Consider the following 26,986-nt stretch of genomic DNA (forward strand, 5'->3'; position numbering starts at 1 on the left):
TGGGGGACCGGCACCCACTCTAACTGCAGCCCCTCAGAGCCCCCGAGTGGGGCGTGAGCTCAGACAGTCCCACCAAGGTTTGGCCTAATGGTCCCCAGGGCCCCCTGGGTCTGCTGCCAGGTGTCCATCCATTATCCATCTGTCTGTCTGTCCGTAACCACCCCCCCGTCGTCTGCAGCTCACAGGGTTTCTCTGGGTCCAGCCTATCACCCAAGGGGCTCAGCAATGAGGGCACATCAGCCCACTGGGCCCATGAGACAAACTGGGGGCACAGGGGGAGGCTGAGGAACGTGGTGGTGGGTACAGGGTGGGGGACACAGGTGCTGTGACAGCCCTGTCCCGTCCCGGCAGCCATGGGGCCTCCTCTTCCTGAGCACCAAGCTTCCCACAGTGCTGTGGGGCTGTCTGGGAGCCTGGGCCAGGCGCTGGAAGGTAGAGGGCACTGTCCAGGTGAGCACCCCTCCACCCACCCCTACCCGAGAACTCGGAGACCCAAGCAGACAGGCCACACGCCCAAGGGTGCTAGGTGGCATATGGGTATATGGGGGACTCAGTCCAGGCCCGTGGCTGGGGACACCCCCACTCCCCATCTGGGTGGCTCCTCCTTGTCTACCGGGGCCCCTTTCTGTGGGGTTTGGGGACCCCCAAGAAGCACAAGGCCAGCATCTCAGCCAGAAGCTTTTATTTACCCCTCAGCCGCCAGCCTGAGGGTGCCCCCTGAATTATGTACATTCACAGCAGAACCCCACTGCTGGGCAGAGGGACATGGAGGGGGACATCCGTCCACAGCTGCGTCGGGCCCCAGGGGAGGGGCCTTCATGTGCAGGCAGGACGTCTCCTTCTGTGCCTTGGGGTGGCCACCCTATGCCGGTCACCTCGCGGCTCATCAGCCTGGGCGGGAGGGAGATGGGGATGGGAGGCCCCGAGAGGCCTGAGGAAGCTTCTGAGGCCCGAAGGGAAGTAGAAAAACGCTTGTCTTTAAAAAAACGTGGAATGTTCCGGAGATATCTAAATGAGGTCACAAAAGGCCGTGGACTCCTGCCACAGGGAGACGGCAAAACCGGGGGGCAGCCCCCTGGGACAGGGAGGGAGCCCATGCCCCCAGCCTCGGCTGGCAGTGAGAACTGTGTAGGCGTGGTGGCCCCTGGCTCTGGACTGGCCTAGGAGAGGTGCAGCCCCCAGGCCGGTCGGTCGGGGCCTCCTGTCCTAGTCCAGCTTCTTCCACAGCGGCTTCTTGTCCGCACCCGGACCCTCGGGGCTGAAGTCGGCGCAGAAGCCATTGGGGGTGGGGGCCGGCGGGTCCTGCGCACAGCCCTTGAGCCCTGGCCCCTGGGGGTACAGGTACTCCCCCACAAAGTCGGGGTGCAGCTCCACGAACCTGCTGAAGTCAGCTGTGGGGACCGGCGCAGGGTTACGGGGGTCGGGGGCTTCAGGGGGCTACAAGGGGCAGGGGTGTGCAGCTGTGAGGGAGGGGCGCATGGCTATGACAACAGGCTGGGGGATCTGGACTGTCTGTCTGGACCGAGGCTCTGTGGAGCAGAGGCATGGGAGAAGCATGGGTTCTGTCCAGTGGGGTGTGGGGTAGCCCCCACCCCGGGGGGGAGCTGGCTGACTCGAGCTTGGAGTCTCTACCTTGCTCCCCACTCCTGGGGGGACCCTCAGACCCCAGCCACCTGCAGGTGGCGCCCGATGTCAGTGGGAGCAGCTGTGGGGTCTGTCCAGAGCTTGCCTGGACCCCTGTCCTGCTGACCCACAGCCCCCCAACCCCCATAGCCCCCATCTGGCTGACCCCCTGTCCCCCAACCCCCATAGCCCCCATCTGGCTGACCCCCTGTCCCCCGACCCCCACAGCCCCATCCGGCTGACCCACAGCCCCCCGACCCCCACAGCCCCCATCCAGCTGACCCACAGCCTCCCAACCCCATAGCCCCCATCCAGCTGACCCACAGCCCCCCAACCCCACAGCCCCCATTCAGCTGACCCACAGCCCCCCAACCCCACAGCCCCCCAACCCCATAGCCCCCATCCAGCTGACCCACAGCCCCCCAACCCCACAGCCCCCATTCAGCTGACCCACAGGCCCCCAACCCCATAGCCCCCATCCAGCAGACCCACAGCCCCCCGACCCCCACAGCCCCAATCCAGCTGACCCACAGCCCCCCAACCCCATAGCCCCCATCCGGCTGACCCATAGCCTCCTGACCCCCACAGCCATCTGGCTGACCCCCCTGTCCCCCGACCCCCACAGCCCCTATCCGGCTGACCCACAGCCCCCAAGCCCCCACAGCCCCATCCAGCTGACCCACAGCCCCCCAACCCCACAGCCCCCATCCAGCTGACCCACAGCCCCCCAACCCCATAGCCCCCATCCGGCTGACCCACAGCCCCCCGACCCCATGGTCACTCACCAAACGTGACCCGGCCGTGCTGCCTCTCGTCCATGGCACGAAAGAGCCTGGCCATGCTGAGCTGGGCCACGCCCAGGGCACTCTGGAGGACACTGCCCAGTGCTCCCTCCTCCAGGCTGCCATCCTCGGGGGCCCCGTACATCTGCGGGAGGCGTCCTGGTGTCCACGTGCCTCCACTCGTCCCCAGCTCTGGGTCCCACACCTCCCATCCCCCACCCACAGACACTGGGGAGAGGGGGCAGATCCTGTGACCACGAGCCGGGCAGGAGGTGACAGAGCTCACCTGGAAGCCCAGCTGCATGGTGGCCAGGGGCTTGGCCGGTCGGCAGACGACAGACAGTGCCACCACGCACTCCCGAGGGTCCACCTTGCCGCGTCCAGCCTGGGGAGGAGAGACGCTCAGGCTGGAGCCCGGGATCTGGACTGGTTCAGGGGTGCCCGGCGCCAAAAGAGTGTGACCTGGGCTCTGGACCGGTCCAGGGGTGCCCGGCGCCAAAAGGTGGTGCTCTGGGCTCTGGACCGGTCCAGGGGTGCCCGGCGCCAAATGGGGCCCCAGGCTGCTGCTCTGCACATTCCCAGAGTGGGTGGTGGCGTGGCTGGGGGGGTGGGCCAGCACCAGGGAGGGACCCCAAGTCAGCCTGAGGACACAAAGCCAGGTGGTCCTGGACTACAGCCAGGCTGGGAGACCCCAGTTCAGGTTGGTGAGCAGATGTGGACCGAGCCCAAAGCCAGCTGGGTGAGAGCCCAGGCACCGCATGGGAGCTTCCTCGGCAGTGGGAGAGGCTCCAGATGGTCACCTTCCCATCCAGTGAGAGGCGGGGGGCTGGACCCCGACCCCGTCACCTCATCAAATAGGGAGAACACGTCCTCCAGTGCATCCGAGACAGGGAGACCCAGGAAGGCCGCGAAGCCGGACAGGTCCAGGCTGGGCCCCCGCCGCGCGTCCTCGGAGAGCTGATCCAGCTCCAGCTCCAGCTTCTCGGGCTTCAGCCTGGAGGAGGGTCCTCTCAGAGGCCGTGGGGCACAGGGTGGAACCCCACACAGGGGAGGGTCCTGACAGAGCAGCACCGTGACACCCCCTAGCGGAACCCCGGAAGGGACGGGGAGATGGAGTGTGGAGGAATGAGGTACGGGGGAGGGTGGTGGGATGGGTGCACCAGCCAGGGCAGGACGCAGAGTGGCCTCAAGTGGCAGCCAAGGGCTCAGGGAGGGGTGGGGTGGGGGGAGGCGACAGCTGGCCTCTGACCAGGGGCAGGGGGACGGACACCCACTGTCTGAACAAGTCCCACTTAACTGGCCAGTGTCCCCTTGGGGACCCCCGCCCCTGGGTCCACCCCCACCCCGAGCCCCCTCCCACTCACCCCAGGCCCCGCACCAGCCGTGCAAACTCCAGGAGGCAGGTGTCGGCCGGGAGGCGGAGCGGGCCCCCCGCCAGGGCCAGCTGGCAGTCCTCGAAGGTGTAGTCAGTGATGGGGACGCCCAGCGCGCTGCCGTGTGACAGGGGCCACATGACACACCATCCAGAGGACAGAGGCCACGGGAGACGAGGACACGTGGAACCCAGGGACATGTGACACGGGCAACATGCCCAGCAGGGAGAGGCCACTGAGCTGGGGTCACGGGAGAGCTGGCCGCATCCACAAGGCTGGCACAACGCGGGTGCCCACAGGCTGGTGATGTGACACACAGGTGCAGGGGAGGCGGGGCCTACTCACTCAGCCATGACGCGCCTCACGTTCCTGGCATAGAGGGCAGGGTCTCGCTTCTCGTCCTCTGAGGGGCTGTACACAGGCAGGAACTGGAGGGGCCGGGGGTCAGCCGCCAAGCTGGGGTGGCCCCCAGGAACTCCCCCAAGCACACTTCACACATGCACCCACTCACCCACACGCAGGACATACGTGTGCACACGCGCTGCGGGCGGACACACGGGAACGCACACACCTGCACCCAGCAGAAGGCAGCACGTGCCACAGGACACAGGCACTTGCGTGAGAACCCCAGCGCTGTCCCCAGGGTGACGCCGGGCCCTGGGCTCAGTGCTCTCTGCAGTCACGTGCCACCATGCGGGGCCGTGCTCAGTCCCATGACTCTCCCGTCCGTGTGGTGACAGGTCTACACGGCAGGCAGCCTCTAACCACCACCCTGTCCCCTGCACTGTGACTGCCCCCCCGACCGGTCCCCACAAACCTCGATCTCCACCCGGCTGTGGGGCTGACACAGGGTAAGCCACAGTATCTTGAGCCTGGGAGACAGGACGGGCGGCTCTCAGTGAGCACAGCCCAGCTGGGCACGGCCCACAGGCCTCACCCTTCAGGTGCGGGGGTACACGGGGGAGCCCCGGGAAGGGAAGGGGTTCGCTCTCCCCAACTGCCCCCACTGGCTGCAGCCACAGCCCACCCTGACTGGATGGCCCCCCAGGCTGCCCCCACCCACCAGCCCCACCCACAGGACTGGGGGCACCCTTCCTGGGAGTCACTGGGGACCCATCTTGGGCCTATGCCCACCAACCCCGGGAGGCCCGCTCCTCAGGGTGTCAGAGGTGCCCCAGGGGAACCCCCTCTTCTAGCTCCACCCTCAGGGGGCTGTGCTCCCACATCTGTGGTGCAGGAAAGGGGACCCTCAGGTGCCCCCACGAGGTGCATGCAGACAGTCTGGCCGTGGCCTGGCCTGGAGGAGCAGGTGGACGGGGTGTCACTCACGCGCCGGGTCCTTGCCACGTCCATGTGATGGTGTCCTGGGTTGGGGTGTGAGTCAGCGGGGTACAAGGCAGCTGTCTTGCACCTGGGGTGTCCTGCCTCCCAGCCCCCATGCTCCTCTCCAGGCCAGGACCCCGCACCCCACCCCAGCCGTTGAGGTGCCCTAACCACTAACCACACCTGCCAACCAGCCGTGATTTCCCCCATTCCACCTGGGCCCTACACCCACCTGCACCTCTATACCTGAACCCCACCTGTACCCCCAGGCCACAAATGCCCACTGGGTCAGCCCTGGGCAAATGCCACAGAGCACCTACGAGCTGACACCCCAGGATGGCCAGGGCTCCCGTGGGGAGGCTGTCCTCAGGCTGTGGGTGTCTCCATGTCCAGGCCTCCTGGGGGGCTGCCCCCAGGGTTCCGGTGGGTCTCAGTAGGGGAGTCTTCTTGCCCAGGGCCCCTTGCAGGGTGGCTTGGGATCCCTGAGGTCAACCCACTAGCGGGGACTCAGATGACCTCTCCACCGGACACGTCCCCCGGTGGCCTCTCTTATGGTGACCCCTCAGCCCCTCAGCGGGACACCCCCCAACCTGAGTTGTCACTAATCCAAGTGTGGGCTCCCCCAGGCCCCACCCTCAATGGGGCCGTGGTGCTCCATGTCCAGAGGTAACCTGGCAGAGGCCCTGGGGCGCCCCCGGATGCCAGCATGACCCTCCCCCTGGGTAGACCCAGAGCTCAGCCTCCAGGGGTCCTACCCACTCACCAGTGAGTTGGGGTATCGCAGGACCACAGGCTGCACAGGGACCCCTGGGATGAAGGCGCCTGAGGGGTGGGGACACGGTGACCTCGTGGGCCAAAGGGCCCCGTGACCCCACGGCCCAGTGACCCTATGGTGGGGTGACCCTGTGACCCCTTTGCTGGGCTTCCCCCTGCCTGAGTCGGCTCTCTTCACTCTGCCCGGCCCATGGGCTCCGGGGGTCTCCTCACAGCCCAGCAGGCCACTCACGGGGGACCCGAGTGACTGGGCATTGCAGTGAGGCCCTGAGGAGTCCATGCTGTGGCCGTCCACCCCTCTAGAGCAGCCAGGGGACAGACGTGCTGAGGTCACCCACCAGGCCTCATGGCAGCAGCTGGACCTCGGGCAGCAAGACGAGTGGACCCCTCCCAACCCTGCTGGAACCCCTCCCTCCCCACCCCTCCCCTCCAGCAAGCTCTCAGGGCCCTGCACCCCCTCCACAGTGGGTAGCTGGCACCCGAGGGGGTGAGCTCAGAGCCCTGGGGGGACAGGGAGGCCACACCTGGGGAGCCCTGCCTAGAGGGGGGGCTGGTCCCCAGGAAGACACTTCTGCAGGCCAGGGGGTCCCCCTGGCTGGGCTCCAGCACCCCGAGTCCACGGCCGCCCCCCCAAAAGGCCTGCAGCCCAGCCCTCCCAGCACCCACCCGTCTTCATGGCCGGCCGGGTACCCACCTGGCTTGAAGGTGATGAGGCAAGTTCTGTTGGTGCAGGTGCCCTCAGGAAAGATCATGATCTGTGCACGGGGTGGGGGGTCAGCAAGGGACGGGGCGGGAGTTGGACGGGGAGGGGTCAGCGGGGATGGACAGGGGAGGGGACATGAGACGGCAGGGGAGGGGTCAGCAGGAGGAAGGGATACAGAGGGTGGGCTGCTCGCCTGGCCATACCTGTGGCCACCTCCCACCCGCCTGCGCCCGCCGGCGAATCTCCTCCACCGTCTTCCTGCGTGAGTCTTGGTTGGAGCGTGACACCAACACGGGTCGGATGTACTTGATGAGAGCTGGGGCGGGACAGGAGACAGAGGAGAGAGTGGGGACAGAAGACAGGTGAGAGGACGGGAGACAGGTGAGGGGGTGGGGCCCAGGCACCCTGAAGCAGTGGCGGGGCAGGGTGATGGGGCAGTGGGCCCTCGGCTCCCCCGCCCGGCCCGGTCACTCACTTCCCCACACCGGGATGTCCCTGCTCTCGGCCTTCATGACAATGGAGGACATGGTCATGGTGACGGGAATGGCATCGAAGTAGGACGAGTGTGGGGCCAGTGTGAGGATGGTGGCTTCGGACGGGGGCGCCTGGTGCCCCTTCACCACCACACGGTGGAAGCCGCCCGCAAACCACATGGCTCTCATCAGCGCCCGCAGCAGCACGTCCACCAGCCTGTGGGTGGGGCGGGGCAGGGCCGTCGGTCAGCAGGCGGGGCTGGGGGTCAGCCGTCAGCAGGCGGGATCAGGGTTCGGCAGGCGGGGTCAGTGGTCACCAGTGGTGTCGGCTGGACTGCAGCCCAAGGAGCTGACCACAGCTGCACCCTCCTCACCCATTGGGCACCATGGGCTCCGGGGTCAGAGGTCAGGTAGTGCCCACATTGGAAAATGGGAGAGGTCAGTCTGAACTTGACCCATTCTCTCTCTCTCTCTTTTTTTTTTTTTTGTTTCTTTCCGTTCTCTTTTTTACTGAGCCCTGCTCAGCTCTGGCTGATTGTGGTGCGGGGGACTGAACCTGGGCCTTGGGGAGTCTCAGGCATGAGTCTCTGCAGAACCGCTGTGCTGTCTACCGCCACTCCCTTGACCCATTTCTAAACAGACAGCTTGGGAGGCCACAGGATGGGGATGGGGCAGGGGTGTCACAGGACAGGGACATGAACACCATGGGGGTGGGGACGGGGTCAGCAATCCCACAGAAGTCTGGCCCCGGCCCGTGTGTCGCTGGCACCTGTGTGTGAGGACAGGGCAGGGCAGCGAGGGCACAGGGACACTGGCACAGCCGGAGACAGTGGGCACACCGGCCAGTGAGGTGAGGCTGGACCTGCCAACGGCAGCCATGGACGCAGAGGGGCGGGAGGGGCCGACTCACCTCCGCCACCAGGCCTCAGGCTGCTCTGGCTCCTGGTCCTCGGGCCCCAGGGAGGCCACCAAGGCCAGTGGCCAGGCCAGCAGCATCATGAGGACGGCCAGCAGCAGGCGCACAGGGAAGATGGTCACCGTCATCAGGGTCACCTGGGGGATGGGGCCACGTGACTCTGGGCAGGGATGGGTGCCTAGGCTCAGGGTTCCAGGGTCCCAGGGGTGGCTGCCGCCAATGGGACTCGGCCCAGGACACGGCCGGAGCAGGCCTGTCCAGCCGCCGACTCCCACCTGGGGTCAGGCCACCCACCACCCCAGCCAGCGGCCTCACCAGGATGAGGAACAGGCAGGGATCAAGGGGAAGGGGGGATAGGACCTCAGGGCCCAGGAAGGCTCAACAGAGGCTGGGAGGTGAGGCTGCAGCCAGGGCCTGTGGGGGGCACTGCCCATCCTGTCCCCTGGGGTTCATCCCCTCAAGTCAGAGGCCTTCTCTTGGGCTGTTCTCAGGACAACTGGGTGCAGCTGGGGTGGGGGTGGGGTCTCTTCCTCCTCTCAAGCTCCTTGCCCTGAGCCTGTGGTCCGCCCCCCCAAACCGCTTCCCCTTCCTGTGAGCGATTTCCAGATGTGGGGGACAGGCAGTGAACCCCAGCGCCGTATCAGCAGTAGGGCTTGGGGTGCTCAGGGATGCACAGAGCTGGGGCCACCGCGTCTGTCCCCAACTCAGTGACACAGCGAGGGCAGAGGGCCCAGGCTCTGCATTGCAGACAGCGGACCCCGCAGACCCCTCACTGCACCCCTGGGGCACCCCCCAGCCACTGGTCCAGAAGGATCCACATGGGTCCAAAGACTCGGGGACCCGACCAGCTCCCACCCTTCCACCTAGGGACACTGACCCAGCCGCAGAGGGGCCGGGGGACGGCCAGGACGTGGGCAGGGACACTGTGCCAAGACTTGTTCCTGTGCCCAAGGCCACAGCTCAGGGGACCAAGGGACAGTGTGGTGGCCAGGGACACCATGCTGGGCTGGGATGTGACATGTCTCCCAAGGCCCCACCACAGTGGCCAGGCCACCAAGGGGCCACACAGCCAGCCACTCCCAGTGCCCACCAAAGCCAGGGTATCTCAGGGTCCCCAGGCCCTGCTGCTACTCCCCTGGGCCAGGACCTTCCTCCGTGTCCCGTCTGCTCCAGGGCCTGTGACAACCGTGCTCTACGTGACACCCAGGACAGGGCCATGGGCGGGGGCCTCGTGGGAGGGGTGGCACCCCAGGCCGGGACCCTGGGGACCTGTCCCGCTGGGCATTGCTGGGGGCAGCAGAGCAGGAGGGGCAAGGTGGCTACCTGAGGGCAGGGCGGGGGGGGGGTGCCCAGGTGACGAGACCCAGGGAGCAGGGTCAGCCCCCCACCTTGGCTCACCTGGACACACACACCACACACAGGCAAGTGCACGTGGGAGCCAGGCGGGGGCTCCCCTGCACACCGTGTGCACCAGTCACACAGGGCCCATGGCCTGACAGGGCCCCAGAAGTGACCGCCTTGTGTGTGGATGTGCCCCCACCGCCCTGGGACGGACTCTCCGTTTTTTCATTTTGGATCTACAGATGGACAGACACAGACCACAGCTGTGGAGCTTCCCCTGTACTGCAGGACTCCCGTGTGGTGCCAGGGCTCAAAACCGGGCTATTCACTTGGCTGGGCATCCAGACCCTCCGGCCCTGGCTGTCCCCGGGGGCTCACCTTGCGAGGCACGTGCACATGCCGGAGGGGGAGGAAGATGCATGAGGATCCAGATGCCTCCAGGTCTACCTGTCCCCTCATGGGCCCCCACACCTTCCTGTCCCCCGGCTCCAGGACAGGAGAAAACAGGGGCTACTCAGAGCAGAGGAGAGGGGTAGGGCAGCTGGCGCCCAGGGGCAGGGAAGGGGGCTCGCTCCCAGACGCCCCACTGAGTGGTCTGGGGTCAGTGAAGGCACAGGGCAGCGGGCACAGGAGGGGGGCAGGCTGGGGGACCCCAGGCAGGGGGCCAAGGAGACAGCTCAAGACCCCCCTCACCTGAGGCTCTGAGGTCCCAGGTTCAATCCCCAGCACTACCCTCAGCCAGGGCTCAGCAGGCTCTGGACTCTACCTACAGATGCATAGGTATTTATCTGTCTCCCTGTCTGTCTCTCTCTCACACGTTAACAAAAAAAAAAAAAAAAAAAAAGGGAAAGCTTTAAAAAGCCAAGGCGGGAGTGGGGAGACAGCATAATGGTTATGCAGAGATTTTCATGCCTGAGGCTCTCAAATCCCAGGTTCAATCCCCCACACCGCCATAAGCCAGAGCTGAGCAGTGCTCTGGCAAAAAAGAAAAAAAAAGCCAAGGTGGGATCCGGCTCTGGGACCCTCCCAAAGTAGTGGGGGACCTCAGGGCTCGGGGGCAGGCGTCCTGCTCAGTGGACCGTGGCGGACATGCCTCTGGCCCTGGGTGCCGTGTCCCCAGGTGACCCCACCCCCCAGAGGTGCCGGGAGCACCAAGCCCGACTCCTGGTGTCAGGTGGGGTGCAGAGTGGGGGTGCCGTGTGGGGGTCCCGTGCCCTGGGTGGGGGCAGGGCGGCCTCAGAGCCAACTGGGGGAGCCGTTGGGACTCGCCCGGGCGAGCCAGGCTCCGGGCGTCCTCCTGCAGTGGGGTGTGCCCTTGCTGCCCTTGCTGCCCTGCTGCCTGCTGCCCGTGGGGAGGGCGGCCCCCCCACCCCGCCCCGCCCCGCCCCGGGAATCTGCCACTTCAGCAGGACCCGGGTATGCCCGGCAGGAGGGAAGTGCCCAGCACGAGTGCACGGAACACGAGCATGCTAAGCACACATGTGCACAAGACCCCCAAACACAGTATGCAGAGGGCACGTGTGTGCACACAGGACACACATGCTGAGAGGAGGAAAGTCACCCCCCGGCCCTCACCAGGAAAACGAGGAGTGAGGGGAGGCAATGGCTGCCAGCCCCCCTCGGCCCTCCACACCCCAAGACCCCCACCCGGCCCCCCGCCTGGGGCTCCTTGCTATGAGGGCGGTGCTGCTGGCGGGGTTCAGGGTGAGGGACACCAGGCCAGTCTGGGGGGGCTTAGAGCAGGGGGTGGCGAGGCGGCCGGGCTGGGGGAGCAGGACGCCCCCATCCCTTGGGTGAGGCCCTCAGGACAGACACAGGCACTGTCCCAGGCCGACTGACAGGACGGTGACTCGGGCCTGTGCACTGTCCCGGAAGCACCTTGTCACCATGAATGAGCCAGAAACAGGAAGCCTCTGCGGCCCTGTGACCCGGCCCAGCGGGAAGCACCCAGCACCCCAGCCATGGGGGAGGCCACGGGGGACGCCACAGGGGATGCCACAGGGTGGCCACGCCGAGACCTAGGCCCAGACCTGGTCACACGCCCCTGCGGCCTCGACTTAGCGTGTCATCTCCTTAAGCTCCCGCTAAAGCTCGTGACAGATGGGAGGCCGCTAATCCTGCGCCCGCAGGCGTCCAAGCTGGGCCGAGGGCCTCTGTACATGGAGGCATCTGACACTCTGTCTCACCTGGACCCACATGACACTGTCACACCTGGACCCATATGACACTGTCGCACCTGGACCCGTCTGACACTGTCACACCTGGACCCGCTTGACACTGTCACACCTGGACCTGATCTGACACTCTGTCACACCTGGATCCTATGACACTGTCACACCTGGACCCTGATCTGACACTGTCACACCTGGATCCTTCTGACACTCTGTCACACCTGGACCCACCTGACACTGTCTCACCTGGACCCTGATCTGACACTCTGTCACACCTGGATCTGTCTGAAACTCTGTCACACCTGGACCCACCTGACACTGTCTCACCTGGACCCACCTGACACTGTCTCACCTGGACCCACCTGACACTGTCTCACCTGGACCCATCTGACACTGTCACACCTGGACCCACCTGACACTGTCTCACCTGGACCCACCTGACACTGTCACACCTGGACCCTGATCTGACACTCTGTCACACCTGGATCCGTCTGACACTCTGTCACACCTGGACCCGTCTGACACTGTCTCACCTGGACCTGTCTGACACTCTGTCTCACCTAGACCCATCTGACACTCTGTCACACCTGGACAATGATCTGACACTGTTACACCTGGACCCATCTGACACTGTCTCACCTGGACCCACCTGACACTGTCTCACCTGGACCCACCTAACACTGTCATACCTGGACCCATCTGACACTGTCTCACCTGGACCCGTCTAACACTGTCACACCTGGACCCACCTGACACTGTTATACCTGGACCCGTGTGATACTCTGTCACACCTGGATCTGTCTGACACTGTCTCACCTGGACCCACCTGACATTGTCACACCTGGACCCATCTGATTGATACTCTGTCACACCTGGACCCATCTGACACTGTCTCACCTGGACCCGTCTAACACTGTCACACCTGGACCCACCTGACACTGTCACACCTCGACCTGTCTGACACTGTCTCACCTGGACCCACCTGACACTGTCACACCTGGACCCACCTGACACTCTATTACACCTGGACCCGTCTGACACTGTCACACCTGGACCCATCTGACTCTCTGTTACACCTGGACCCACCTGACACTGTCTCACCTGGACCCACCTGACACTGTCACACCTGGACCCACCTGACACTCTATTACACCTGGACCCGTCTGACACTGTCACACCTGGACCCATCTGACTCTCTGTTACACCTGGACCCACCTGACACTGTCTCACCTGGACCCACCTGACACTCTGTTACACCTGGACCCGTGTGATACTCTGTCACACCTGGACCCATCTAACACTGTCTCACCTGGACCTGTCTGACACTGTTACACCTGGATCCGTCTGAAACTCTGTCACACCTGGACCCACCTGACACTGTCTCACCTGGACCCACCTGACACTGTCTCACCTGGACCTGTCTGACACTGTTACACCTGAACCCGTCTGACACTCTGTTACACCTGGACCTATCTGACACTGTCTCACCTGGACCCACCTGACACTGTCTCACCTGGACCTGTCTAACACTGTCACACCTGGACCCACCTGACACTGTTACACCTGGACCCATGTGATACTCTGTCACACCTGGACCCGTCTGACACTCTGTTACACCTGGACCTGTCTGACACTGTCTCACCTGGACCCACCTGACACTGTCACACCTGGACCCATCTGATTGATACTCAGTCACACCTGGACCCACCTGACACTGTCACACCTCGACCTGTCTGACACTGTCTCACCTGGACCCACCTGACACTGTCTCACCTGGACCCACCTGACACTCTATTACACCTGGACCCACCTGGCTCTGTCTCACCTGGACCCGTCTGACACTGTCACACCTGGACCCATCTGACTCTCTGTTACACCTGGACCCACCTGACACTCTGTTACACCTGGACCCACCTGACACTCTGTCTCACCTGGACCCACCTGCACTGTCTCACCTGGACCCACCTGACACTGTCACACATGGACCCGTCTGGCACTCTGTCACACCTGGACCCACCTGACACTGTCTCACCTGGACCCACCTGACACTCTGTTTCACCTAGACCCATCTGACACTCTGTCACACCTGGACAATGATCTGACACTCTGTCACACCTGGACCCATCTAACACTGTCTCACCTGGACCTGTCTGACACTGTTACACCTGAACCCGTCTGACACTCTGTTACACCTGGACCCATCTGACACTGTCTCACCTGGACCCACCTGACAATGTCTCACCTGGACCCACCTGACAATGTCTCACCTGGACCCACCTGACACTGTCACACCTGGACCCATCTGACACTGTCTCACCTGGACCCATCTGACACTGTTACACCTGGACTTGTCTGACACTGTCTCACCTGGACCCACCTGACACTGTCTCACCTGGACCCGTCTAACACTGTCTCACCTGGACCCACCTGACACTCTGTTACACCTGGATCCATCTGACACTCTGTCTCACCTGGACCCGTCTGACACTCTATCTCACCTAGACCCACCTGACACTGTCTCACCTGGACCCCCTGGCACTGTCTCACCTGGACCCACCTGACACTGTCTCACCTGGACCCACCTGACGCTCTGTCTCACCTGGACCCCCTGACACTGTCACACTGGAAAGTGGCTCTGAAGCTGTGTCTCGAGCCCCACCTGACACTGTGTCACAAACACACGATCTCCAGGTGGTGGCAAAGTGCTGCTGTCCTGGGTCGGGTCCCTGGGGACTGGAGGCCGGGAGCCGCTCTCACCCCCAGCTGAGGCCCGGGTGCCAGCCGGGTGCTCAGGGCCCAAGATGAGCCTGCCCCTCCCTGACGGTGGGCGGCCACCCGAGAAGCAGCACCCAGGGCACGTGCAGATGGGGGCACGTGGCGGGACAGTGTGGGCAGGCAGGCGTCACCCAAGGCCCACAGCGGACAGCCCCCTGCGCAGCCTCCAGCACCCGAGGGTCCTGGGGGAGGCGGCACCCCAGGGCGACAAGGTCCCGCCGCCCGGCCCCACTGCAGCCTGAGAGCTGAACGGGGGCAGCTCCCGCCTCCACATCCGGAACCTTCCCCGCGGGACCCCCAGCACCCAGGAGGCCGAAAAGTGGTGGAGGCCAGATGCTGGGGTGCAGGGAAGGGGTGGGGGGCCCAGAGGGTGGGGGTGCAGGAAAGGGGTAGGGGGCCCAGGGAAGGGGTGGGGGGCCCAGAGGGTGGGGGTGCAGGGAAAGGGTGGGGGGCCCAGAGGGTCGGGGTGCAGGGAAGGGGTGGGGGTCTCGGGGGGGTGTTCAGGGAAGGGTGGGGAGCCCAGAGGGTGGGGGACCCAGGAAGGGAAGGGTCCGGGAAGGGAAGGGGCCCGGGAAGGGAAGGGTGCAGCAGACCCGGGATGCGAGCGGGGGGGGGGGGAGGGCGGGGGGCGGCTCCCACCTGGGCCTTGCGGAGGGCGCCGAGGCGCAGCTCGTGCACGAAGGGGTTGCGGCCGGGGGGCGCCCGGCGACGCGGGTCTGGGGTCCCCGCGGGGCCGACGGGGGGACCCCGGGGAGCGCAGCCCCGCAGCTTCATGCCGCCCCGAGCACCGGGCGGGCGCCGGCGGGAGCGAGGATGCGCGGCCGGACTGCGCAGGCGCGGCGGTGACGCGACCCGGGGCGGGGCGGAGAGCAGCGGCCACGCCCCTCGATGCTCCGCCCCGTGCGGCCCCGCCCCGTGCGGCCCCGCCCCGCCACCCCAGGGAGCCAGGGGCCGGGTGGGGGTCGCGGGTGCGTCTCGGAGCCTGGGGACCTTGGGGAGCCCTGCCGCTCCCACGATGCTCTTCGCGCCTCCAGCCGGGGGGAGGGCCTGCCGTCTCCAGCAGGGGACACCCACCCCTGGGGGCCCTGTGCCCCCGCCGCGCCCGCTGATGGGCCTGGAGCCGCTGCCTGCCGGACCCTGCGCGGCCCCGGGGCGTCCTGGGGGGTGCAGACCTTAGGGTGCTCGCAGAGCACGCGGCCGCAGTCGGGCGCCCCTGAGCGGGACGGGGAAGGTGCTCCCCAGGGAGCAGGAGCCGGAGGGGCCTCAGGGAGGTGCCCTCGGCGAGCAGGGACCCGCTGTCCTGCACCCACGTGCCCGAGCGCCCTGGCCTCCCTGCCCCCCACTGTCCGTCTGTCTCTGTGACAGGCGGGCCCCAGGACCCGCAGGGGGGGCAGGACGCGGTGGGGGCGAGCTGGCCAGCGCCCATGGCCGCTACTGACCTGGGGTGGGGGTTGGCCTGCCTCTGGCACCCCCACTCTGACACCCCTGGCTGGGAGATGGGTGGGGGTGGGGGTGGGCGGACACCCAACCTTCTTACACTCAAGTCAGATGCGGGGCTGGGGCCCCGGTGGGGGCCGCAAGGGGAACAGGGGGGAGGGGGCACGGTGAGGGAGGGAGAGACCTTGGGGTCAGGGAGCAGCGGATGAGGCAGGTGGGGTTCCTGTGGAGGTTCCCTCTGGCCGCCTGCCTCCCCCCAGGAAGGGTAGTGGGGTCCAGTGTCTGTGGGCAGTGAGAGGTGAGGCCCGCGGGGTAGTGGGGTCCAGTGGGCTGTGGGCAGTGAGAGGTGAGGCCCGCGGGGTAGTGGGGTCCAGTGGCTGTGGGCAGTGAGAGGTGAGGCCCGCGGGGTAGTGGGGTCCAGTGGCTGTGGGCAGTGAGAGGTGAGGCCCGCAGGGTAGTGGGTGAGGCTACGGGCAGCACTTCCTGTGTCCTTGCTGAGGCTGGGGGAGGGACGCTGGGGGGAGCTGCAGGGCGCAGGGAGGGGTGGGGGATGGGCTTCCTGTGTGTGGAAGCTGGGTCAGTGTGGGCTCAAGGGGTCCTGACGTCTCAGTGCCACTTCTGGACCGTCACGGAATGTTCCAGAAACCCCGGAGGGTTCCGGAAAGTCGGTTAGAAGTGGGTCTTGCACAAGGGGCTGAAGTGCCTCTTCCAGGAGGCCTCAGACAAGCCTCTAACTCAAGGGTGGGCCAGGGCTCTGGAAGCTTCTGGAATGTGGCCCTGCAAGCCGGCTCCTGAGTCTGGGACCTGCTGCTCAGCCTGTGACCTCCACATTGCTGGGGGGCCCAGGCCTCCTGCAGCGTCCAGTATCCCCCTGGCTGGCCTGCCCGCTGTCCCCAACTGGCCTGCCCACTGTCCCCCTGGCTGTCCTGTCCACTTTCCCCCTGACTGACCTGCCCACTGTCCCCCTGGCTGACCTGACCACTGTGCCCCGATTGACCTGCCCACTGTCCCCCTGGCTGACCTGCCCACTGTCCCCCTGACTGACCTGCCCACTGTCCCCCTGACTGACCTGCCCACTGTCCCCCTGACTGACCTGCCCACTGTCCTCCTGACTGACCTGCCCACTGTCCCCCTGACTGGCCTGCCCACTGTCTCCCTGACTGGCCTGCCCACTGTCTTCCTGACTGGCCTGCCCACTGTCCCCCTGACTGACCTGCCCACTGTCCCCCTGACTGGCCTACCCACTGTCCCCCTGACTGGCCTGCCCACTGTCCCCCTGACTGGCCTGCCCACTGTCTCCCTGACTGGCCTGCCCACTGTCCCCCTGACTGATCTGCCCACTGTCCCCCTGACTGGCCTGCCCACTGTCCCCCTGGCTGACCTGCCCACTGTCCCCCTAACTGGCCTGCCCACTGTCCCCCTGGCTGGCCTGCCCACTGTCCCCCTGACTGACCTGCCCACTGTCCCCCTGGCTGACCTGCCCACTGTCCCCCTGACTGGCCTGCCCACTGTCCCCCTGACTGACCTGCCCACTGTCCTCCTGACTGACCTGCCCACTGTCCCCCTGACTGACCTGCCCACTGTCCTCCTGACTGACCTGCCCACTGTCCCCCTGACTGACCTGCCCACTGTCCTCCTGGCTGGCCATGCCCACTGTCCCCCTGGCTGACCTGCCCACTGTCCCCCTGGATGACCTGCCCACTGTCCCCCTGACTGACCTGCCCACTGTCCCCCTGACTGACCTGCCCACTGTCCCCCTGACTGACCTGCCCACTGTCCCCCTGACTGACCTGCCCACTGTCCTCCTGGCTGGCCATGCCCACTGTCCCCCTGGCTGACCTGCCCACTGTCCCCCTGGCTGACCTGCCCACTGTCCCCCTGGATGACCTGCCCACTGTCCCCCTGACTGACCTGCCCACTGTCCCCCTGACTGACCTGCCCACTGTCCTCCTGACTGACCTGCCCACTGTCCCCCTGACTGACCTGCCCACTGTCCTCCTGGCTGGCCATGCCCACTGTCCCCCTGGCTGACCTGCCCACTGTCCTCCTGGCTGACCTGCCCACTGTCCTCCTGGATGACCTGCCCACTGTCCCCCTGACTGACCTGCCCACTGTCCCCCTGGTTGACCTGCCCACTGTCCCCCTGGCTGGCCCTGCCCACTGTCCCCCTGGTTGACCTGCCCACTGTCCCCCTGACTGACCTGCCCACTGTCCCCCTGGCTGACCTGCCCACTGTCCCCCTGGCTGACCTGCCCACTCTCCTCCTGGTTGGCCCTGCCCACTGTCCCCCTGGATGACCTGCCCACTGTCCTCCTGGCTGGCTGTCCGCAGCAACCCTTGTCCACACCTCATTGCAGAAGCAGGCATTGCTGTGTCCCATGGCTTCTGCCAGCAACTTTGGGGGTTGTTCCTGGTGGCCTCTTTTCATGTAGCATCCAGGGGACCATCCGCTTTGCCTCCAGAGTGACCCAGGCCGAGCGCCCAGCACAGCACACACAGCACCAGAGGGAGATCAGTGCTGTGGCCTTCCCTTCCTTCATCACATTGTAAAAGTGGGTCCAGAGCTGGGAAGTCAGGTGGCGAGAGCAGCAGTGATGGTGGTGATGGTGACAGCAGGTACTGTCAGCCTTGGGGGCCAGCTTGGGGGGGGGTGGGATCACGGAGAGGAGCGAGCCCAGGGTGGGGGGGTCCCCAGAAAGCCCCCTTCTGTTGCCAGGTGTGGAGACAGTGAGACCATGTGACACACAGACTGTCACGGGGTGCTGGGCACAGTGAGTATGGTGGTGACTGATGACTATTAGAAAAATTTAAATGGAGGTGGTGGTGGTGCACCTGCTTGAGTGCACGTGTTACAGTACGCAAGGACCCAGGTTCAAGCCCCGGTCCCCACCTGCAGGGAGAAAGCTTCAAAAGTGGTGAAGCAGGGCTGCAGGTGTCTCTGTCTCTCTCTCTCTCTCTTCCCCATCCCCTCTCAATTTTTTTCTTTTTTTTTAAATATTTTATTTATTTTTGTTGCCCTTGTTGTTTTGTTGCTATAGTTATTATTGTTGTTGTTGCTGATGTTGTTGTTGGATAGGACAGAGAGAGGAAGGGAGGACAGAGAAGGGGAGAGAAAGATAGACACCTGCAGACCTGCTTCACTGCCTTTGAAGCCACTACCCTGCAGGTGGGGAGCCGGGAGCTCGAAGCAGGATCCTTAGGCCGATCCTTGCGCTTTGCGCCACGTGCACTTAACCCACTGCGCTACCGCCTGACTCCACCCTCTCAATTTTTCTGTGTCTATCCAATAATACTTAAATAAGTAAAATTTAAAAAGAATAAGATATTAACAGAGGGCAGGGAAGATAGTACAATGGTTATATAAACAGACTTTCCTGCCTAAGCCCCTAAGGTGTCAGGTTTAATCCCTAGCACCACCATCAACCAGAACTGAGCAGGGCTCTGGTTAACAACAACAACAACAACAACAATAATAATAATGATAATGGCAGCTACTACCACTACTTTCAGTTCCCACAATTCCCCTGGAGCTCAGAGGTGCCACGCACCTGTCGTAGCTGATGACTTCACCTAATCACACTGACAGCACACAGCTTTTGTCTACAGTGTTCCCAACAGAGACCGGTGGCGAGGAACCGGCCAGGGCCTATGGATCCAGCTGTTTCAGATGGTTTGTGCGAGAGACGCCTGAGCCCTTTGGGTCACGCTGGCATTTACATCCATGGTGGAGTGATTGTGTGAGAGTGCGTCTGAGTGTGTGCATGTGTGTGTGACAGTCTGCCAGCTCGTGTGTGAGTGACCAGCTCGTTCCTGACCGCACAGCGCCTGCTGCAGGGTCCACAGGCTGTCAGTTCAGTGGCGGCCCCGGCTGGGGTGTGGCGTGGCGCGTGTCCCCATCTCGGGTGACCCCTGGCTGAGTCCTGATGCTGCCTCTTCCCTGTGACCCCGCCGCTGTGGGGACGCTCACTGGCAGCCAGGCCAGGCCTCTGTTCTCCTCCATCTGTGTGGAGTCTGTGGTCTGCAGAAAGCTTCTTGTCAGCCTCTGCCCACACTTCCCTTTTCCCTTTCCTGTGCCCCACGGTGGCCCCAGCGGAAGTGGCCCTGGGCCTCCTCCAGGGCTTCTGGGCCGTGTCTGGGGTCCGTCCAGGATGGGACGGCCACCCATCCTGCCGGGGACCATCATGCTGGCCACAGCACCCCAGAGCAGCCCACCAGGTGCACCTGGCACCTCAGCTCAGGGCCCCACCTTGTCTGCTGAGCCCCAGGCCCTGCCAGCAGGGCCATCGCCCAAGTCCCTTTCCTGTTGTTGGGGACACTTGAGCCAGTGCCTCTGTGGAGGTCTCTGGGGTCTTGTTCCTAAAGCCTTGGCCTCCCTTTCTTGGCTCCTGCCTCCTGAGAGCAGGACAGGGGGACAGATGACTTGTCCCCATGTCCCCTCCATCCTGCAGACAGGACCACCGAGCCTGGGGACACCCTACGGACAGAGGACTCCCAGTAGGGCCTTGGGGGCCCTGGGGCAGTGCCTCTTCTGTGTCACCCACAGACCATGGGCTCTGTGTCCCTGCTGGCTGCCGGCTGCCAGCCGCCACGCACTGGTGTTTCCTGGGTCCAGACCCTGGTCAGCATGGCCTGCTGTCCCCCCGCCTTCCTGTCAGCTGGGTGCTGCCTGCTGTGGCTCTGGGGGTGTCACACACAGGGGGCTCACAGTGTCGCTGCCCGGGCTGGCCCCTGAGGCGGGGCCCTGCGTGTGTCATGGTCCCCAGTGACCAAGGGGGCCTGTGAGAGCCCAGATCTCCCCCTGCCTCCAGCACCCATCCTCTCTGGGACACAGGGGTGTGACTGCTGGGCCCAGCCCCTTGGCACACCCTCCCTGTGGCGAATGGGTGGGGGGCTGAGCTGGGGGCTTGGGCCGCACCTGTGCACTCAGTCACCCCACCACACGCTTCACCTACGGCCCGCACAGTGGCCGCGCACACACCTTCCTGTACATACACCTGTGCGCGGCTGTGGACAAGCCCCGCATGGAGTACCCAGGCACACGCCCGTCCATATGTCTCACCGCCGCTAATCACACCTCCATGTCCGCCCGCAGGGGACCACCTGCACACGATCACGGGCAGTCGCCGTGCACCCCTGCACCTCCCGTGCCCCGGCCCCTCACTCCTTGAGCCCTTCATGGGGTGTGCCCCCACCCTGCTGTCTGAGCTCAGCTGAGAGGCCCGTCAGTGGGAGGCCCTCGGGGGGCATCGCTGTCCCTGGTGGAGTGGGGGGTCCTGGGGATGTGCGCCCCCTGTTCCACTGGTCCTGCCCCCCACCCCCACCCGGCCTCCAGGGTTGAGTTATAGACTCAGTGCTCTGGGGGGGGCGTCCGGATCCTGGCTCCCCAGTTGGGGTGTCAGCCAGCAGCTAAGAGGGGCACAGGCAGCCCCCCAAGGGAAGCTGTTCTCCTGAGCCTGGAGACACCCCCCACACACACACACAGTTGCAGAGTGTGGACCCGCTGCCCCTCCTCCAACGGCTGAAACAGGATCTGAACTTTGGAGAATGGGTGTAGGGGGTAGCTCTGGGTCTGAGCCTGTGTGACACCTCCCCTCACCTTGTCACCACTGAGCCAGAAGCCGAGAGCCCCACTGGCTGACCCTGAACTGCCTCCTCTGTGAATGAGGGGGCCTACTCTGCCCCCCAGAACAGCTCCTCCCTCTTGTTCTGGCCTGGGGGGAGGAGACAGACTCCCCAGACAGAGCCCTCCTGTTGGACAGAGCCCCAGAGTTCCCCCATGGGGAGAGGCACCCCTAGACAGAACCCCCCCTGGGGACAGACACCCGGACAAGCCTGTCTGGAGACAGAGGCTCTTTGTGGCTTCCGGCCCTTCACACCCGGAGCTGGGCAGGCGGCCAGGGGAACAGATGCCCAGTGTCCTCTGGTCACATCATAGCCCAGGGCAAAGTGGGGCGCCCCACCCGGGTCAGAGCTGCCCGGGGCCCCCTTCAGCTGGTAGAGATGACGGCCCCTGGCCCCAGTCCTGAGTGAGCCCAGCCCCTTCCTGCTTCTTCCTCCTCCATGCAACTGCTTCCTGTGGAGGTCAGGGTACCGGCTGGGGGGCAGAGGCTGAGCAGGCCCCTCACACCTCTTCCAGAGTCCCGACACCCTCTTAGCCCCCCCCCCCTGGCGTCCCCCTGTGGGAGGACCCGGCGTCAGGAATAGACTGGAGGCTTTCTAAGCTACTTCTGGCCCTCAGCATCTCCTGGGGGGAAAGTGGCCATCACAGTCAGGGCCCCTGCTGGGAGAGGAGTCCAGGGGCAGCGTCCACACCTGAGCCAGGCCTGGGGGAGTCCAGGGGCAGCGTCCACACCTGGGCCAGGCCCGGGGAGAGGGAGTCCAGGGGCAGCTCTGGGGGGAGGGAGTCCAGGGGCAGCGTCCACACCTGGGCCAGGCCCGGGGAGAGTCCAGGGGCAGCGTCCACACCTGGGCCAGACCCGGGGGGAGTCTAAGGGCAAAGTCCACACCTGGGCCAGACTGGGGAGTCCAGGGGCAGCGTCCACACCTGGGCCAGACCCGGGGGGAGGGAGTCCAGGGGCAGCGTCCACACCTGGGCCAGACCCAGGGGGAGTCCAGGGGCAGCGTCCATACCTGGGCCAGACCCAGGGGGAGTCCAGGGGCAGCATCCACACCTGGGCCAGACCCAGGGGGAGTCTAAGGGCAGTGTCCACACCTGGGCCAGACTGGGGAGTCCAGGGGCAGCGTCCACACCTGGGCCAGGCCCGGGGGGAGTCCAGTGGCGTTGCTATGTGCTCCCCTGTGTGCCTGCTGGGCTCCAGGCTTTGAATCGGACCAGGTGAATTACTGCCCATGTTATGCTGAGGGGACTGGGCCCGGCACCCCACATGGCCGTTCCATGCACTTCAGGAGGCTGTGTGCACAGTAGACCTTATAGGGTAGGCATGTTTGAGTCACCTCTCTCCTGGCATGCAAGCCTTCATTTATTTATTTATTTATTTATTTATGTTTTAATTTTTTTATTCATTATCAGATAGAGACAAATTGAGAGGGGAGGGTGAGATAGAGAGGGGGAGAGGGTGGGGGTAGATAGTACAATGGTTATGCAAAGAGTCTCTCAAGCCTGAGGCTCCAAAGTCCCAAATTCAATCACTTGCACCACCATAAACCAGAGCAGAGTAGTACTCTGGTTAAAACAAACAAAAAAAAAGGCAGGAGGTAGATACCATAATGGTTATGCAAAGAGACTCTTGTGCCTGAGGCTCCAAAGTCCCAGGTTCAATCCCCTGTATCACCATAAACCAGAGCTGAGCAGTGCTCTGGTAAAAATAAATAAAATAAAATAAAAGTGAAAAAAACTCAATCTGCTTTAAAAAAAAAAAGAGGGAGAGAGAGAGAGAGAGAGAGAGAGAGACACCTGCAGCCCTGATTCACCACTCCTGAAGTTTCCCCTGCAGGTGGGGACAGGGGCTCCACCCTGGGTCCTTGTGCCCTGTGATATGTGCACTCAACCAGGTGCGCCACCACCCGGCCCGTGTTAGACAAATTTAGATGGTCTTTTTTTTTTTTTTTTCAAAATCTTTTATTTTTTAAAATATTTTATTTATTTATTTTCCCCTTTTTTGGTTGCTCTTATTTTTTTATCATTGTTGTGGTTATTATTATTGCTTTTATTGATGTTTTTGTTGCCAGATAGGACAGAGAGAAATGGAGAGAGGAGGGGAAGACATAAAGGGGAGGAGAGAGACAGACACCTGCAGACCTGCTTCACCGCCTGTGAAGCGACTCCCCTGCAGGTGGGGAGCCGGGGGCTCGAACCGGGATCCTTATGCCGGTCCTTGAGTTTCGTGCCACATGAGCTTAACCTGCAGCGCTACAGCCCGACCCCCTCAAAATCTTTTTTATTATCCTTATTTATTATTGGACAAAGACAGCCAGAAATCAAGAGTGAAGGAAGAGTCAGAGAAGGAGAGGGAGAGTGGTCTGGGAGGTGGCACCGTGGATAAAGCACTGGACTCTCAAGCACGAGGTCCTGAGTTCAGTCCCCAGCAGCACATGTGCCACAGTGATGTTTGACTCTTTCTCTCCTCCTATTATTCTCATTAATAAATAAAAAATATTAAAGGGGAGTCGGGCAGTTGCGCAGCAGGTTAAGCGCAGGTGGCGCAAAGCACAAGGACCGGTGTAAGGATCCCGGTTCGAGCCCCCGGCTCTCTACCTGCAGGGGAGTCGCTTCACAGGTGGTGAAGCAGATCTGCAGATGTCTGTCTGTCTCTCCCCCTCTCTGTCTTCCCCTCCTCTCTCCATTTCTCTCTGTCCTATCCAACAGCAACATTAATAACTACAACAATAAAACAAGGGCAACAAAAGGGAATAAGTAAATAAATATTTTTCAAAAAATTAAAAAGAGAGAGAGAGAGATGGGCAGCCCTGCTTCACCACTTCTGAAGCTTCCCCTGCAGGTAGGGCCTGGGGGCTCAAACCCCGGGTCCTTGCGTGTGGCAACAGGTGTGCTTAACCAGGAGCGCCCCCCGCCTGTCCCTGTAAGCCTCTGTCAGATTTGTCACTTCCAGAGGCTGCTTCCCCCTGAGCTCCTGAGCTCACCCCACGGAGTCAGGGCCTCAGATAAGAATCTTGACCTGCAGGCACTCTGATCTGTTATCTGCATTGGCTGTGATGCGACTCTGACCAAGCATCCCCAGAGGCTGGGAACAAGAGATGACTTCTGACAGTCCTGTCATACGTCTGTGGTCACAGGTGTCCGGACTCTGGGCTCTCCACCACGCTGGGTTAGGACCGTCGCCTCCATGGCATCTCGGGGCCAGGACCTGGGCCACTTGGGGGGTGTCAGCCTGGCCACCTGCTGTACTCCGAGGCCTGACTTCCTTTTCCTGGGGCTTCATGGGGCCGCTGCACCCCAGAGGGACCCCACACACACTGCCAGCCGAACTCTAGCAGAGCCTCCTCTGACATGGCTGCCAGGACCCTGATCCCCTCTGTCTCATGGGGTGGGGACGCCCCAGCCGGAGCTGTAACAAAGGAAGGCCTCGAGTCCAGAGATGTTTTCACAGTGAGAAAGGGGGCAAGGGGTGCTGGGGTGCTGGGGATGGAGCCGGGGACCCTGAGAGCCTCAGAGCCCAGCCGCAGTCTACTCCAGGCCGCTTGATGGCCAGTTCTTACTGGCTCTGGGGATCCTCCTCTGCTGGAGCACAGGCTGTACCAGATGTGAGGACCTGGGTTCGAGCCTCCAGCACCACACAGGAGGCTGTGCGTGGAAGCTCTGTGAAGGATGGGGTTTGGAGTTTCTTCTTTTCAGCCTGTCTCTGTCTCTCGCTCTGTTTCTCTCTCCCCCTCTGTCTCTATTCACAAGTAAAAGGTCTGGTTATTTATTTATTTATTTTTGATGTTTTTTTTTTTTACTCTTTTAAAAAATTTTTGCTTTTATTTCCCTTTTGTTGCCCTTCTTTTATTGTCGTTGTAGTTACTATTGTTGTTACTGATGTCGTCATTGTTGGATAGTGTTGTTAAAATTCGCAGGCTCTTGCCGGCCGGTCTAGCTTCACGGGCGGGTAACAGAGACGCGGAGACAACGGCTGGACAGGGAAGCTGTATTTCTTTATTCAGGAACAACGATTCATAAACTAAGACAAACTAGTCACCAAACAGAACTTGGCTGTCTCTTTGCGGTGGCACCAGCACTCCCTCTTACTTTCGAACTCAAGAACTCTCTCTTACTCTGGAACTCTTGTATTGGGGAACCCTCTGAAACTCTCGAACTCAGGAACCCTCTCTTCCTCTGTCACTCTCGAACTCTCGCGGGTTTCCTAGGGGTGGGGCCAAGCGGGCCCGCGAAATTAACAGGACTGATGCAATTCTCTTGGCGGGGAAGAGCTAGAACCCAATGTAAAGCATACAACAGGATAGGACAGAAAGAAATGGAGAGAGGAGGGGAAGACAGAGAGGGGGAGAGAAAGACAGACACCTGCTGACCTGCTTCACGGCCTGTGAAGTGACTCCCCTGCAGGTGGGGAGCCGGGGGCTCAAATCAGGATCCTTGTGCTTTGCGCCGCGTGCGCTTAACCCGCTGTGCTACCTTCTGACTTCCTGGCTATTTTATTTTTTCCCCTGAGCCCTGCTGAGCTCTGGCTGATGGTGGTGCTAGGGATTGAACCTGGGACCTCAGAGCCTCAGGCAGGAAAGTCTGTTTGCAAGATTATCATTATCATTCTTACTACTACAGTAGTAATTATTTTATTCAAAGTCCACCTCAACTCTGGCTGATGGTGGTGCTGGGGCTTGAACCTGGGACCCCAGACCCTAGGCAGGAGAGGCGATGGGCATAGCACCTATGCTGTCCCCTCCCCTCCAGTGGCCTTTGTGGTCTCCTCTGTGTGAGCCTTGGGGTCCCCCTGCCCTCTGGTGGCCTCCGCCCCTCGGTGCCAGCTGGGGGTGGGGAGGAGGGGGGCAGCTTCTTGCCTCTGCTGGGCAGAGCAGGGCTGAGCCCAGGTGTGTGGGGTGAAAGGGCTGTCCGTCTGTCTGTCTCTGGGTTCCCCCCACTGGTGGACTTCCCAGGGGGTGACCTTGGGGGGTCTCTAGACTGGCCCCTGGGCACCTCAGCAGGAGGTGGAGTCCTCCCACAGCCAACCAGCCAGCTTCTCCCAGCTCTCTTGTCTCTCCCTCTGTCTCTGTCTCCCTCTCTCACTCAGCTGAGGAACAGCACCTGAGGGCTACCTGCAGGCTGCCCCTCACTCTGACACAGGGCTCCCCGAAATTCTCCCTCCTGATGCGGGGTCCCCCAGAGCCCCCTCCTCCAGATGTGGGGTCCCCCAGAGCCCTCGCTCCCTCCTGCCTGAAGTGGGCTGATGCCCCAATTTCCAGCTCCTGAGGTGGGGTCTCCACCGGCCTGTGTGGGGCTGAGGCTCAGGGATCCACAGATCTCGAGGTGCCGGCGCCCCCGTGTGGCTGAGGGGAGGACGCCTGCAGGGGCTTTGACCTATGGGTGCCTCAGCCAGGGACAGACACCAGCCACCCACACCCCCGCCCACAGTGGCCCCCAGCTCCCTGCAGCCCCCAGCCCCCAGCTCCCCCCAGCCCCCAGCTCCTCCCAGCCCCCCACAGTCCCCAGTTCCCCCCAGCCCCCAGCTCCCCACAGCCCCCAGCTCCCCACAGTCCCCAGCCCCCAGCTCCCCACAGTCCCCAGCCCCCAGCTCCCCACAGTCCCCAGCCCCCAGCAGCCCCCAGCTCCCAGCAGTCTCCAGCCCCCCACCCCGCATGCACAGGACTCTGGGGGACACAGGG

At 63.2% G+C, this 26,986-nt stretch overlaps 1 protein-coding gene and 1 long non-coding RNA gene across 4 annotated transcripts; both read right to left on the reverse strand.

Annotated features, from left to right (window-relative positions):
* Nucleotides 1–667: 667 nt before the first annotated feature.
* Nucleotides 668–15,083, reverse strand: LPCAT1 (lysophosphatidylcholine acyltransferase 1). Its single transcript, XM_060191125.1, has 14 exons — nt 14,894–15,083; nt 7,962–8,104; nt 7,054–7,268; nt 6,782–6,894; nt 6,570–6,630; nt 5,865–5,923; nt 5,108–5,142; nt 4,596–4,650; nt 4,124–4,206; nt 3,770–3,895; nt 3,252–3,399; nt 2,692–2,790; nt 2,409–2,550; nt 668–1,391 (listed from the first exon to the last, which is right to left on the reverse strand). The coding sequence occupies exons 1-14, from the start codon at nt 15,026–15,028 to the stop codon at nt 1,207–1,209; spliced, it is 1,599 nt and encodes a 532-aa protein (XP_060047108.1). The 5' UTR covers nt 15,029–15,083; the 3' UTR covers nt 668–1,206.
* LOC132538582 (uncharacterized) lies at nt 9,487–13,464 on the reverse strand. Of its 3 annotated transcripts, none has more exons than XR_009549922.1 (4): nt 12,762–13,464; nt 11,832–12,118; nt 11,647–11,673; nt 9,487–11,519 (listed from the first exon to the last, which is right to left on the reverse strand). It is a non-coding gene; the product is annotated as an uncharacterized LOC132538582 (long non-coding RNA). The 3 variants fall into 3 exon arrangements; XR_009549921.1 differs by having other exon boundaries at nt 11,647–12,118; nt 12,762–13,252; nt 13,305–13,359; XR_009549920.1 differs by having other exon boundaries at nt 11,647–12,118.
* Nucleotides 15,084–26,986: the final 11,903 nt, after the last annotated feature.

This window comes from Erinaceus europaeus, chromosome 5 (genome assembly GCF_950295315.1).
Source record: "Erinaceus europaeus chromosome 5, mEriEur2.1, whole genome shotgun sequence".
NCBI lineage: Eukaryota > Metazoa > Chordata > Mammalia > Eulipotyphla > Erinaceidae > Erinaceus > Erinaceus europaeus.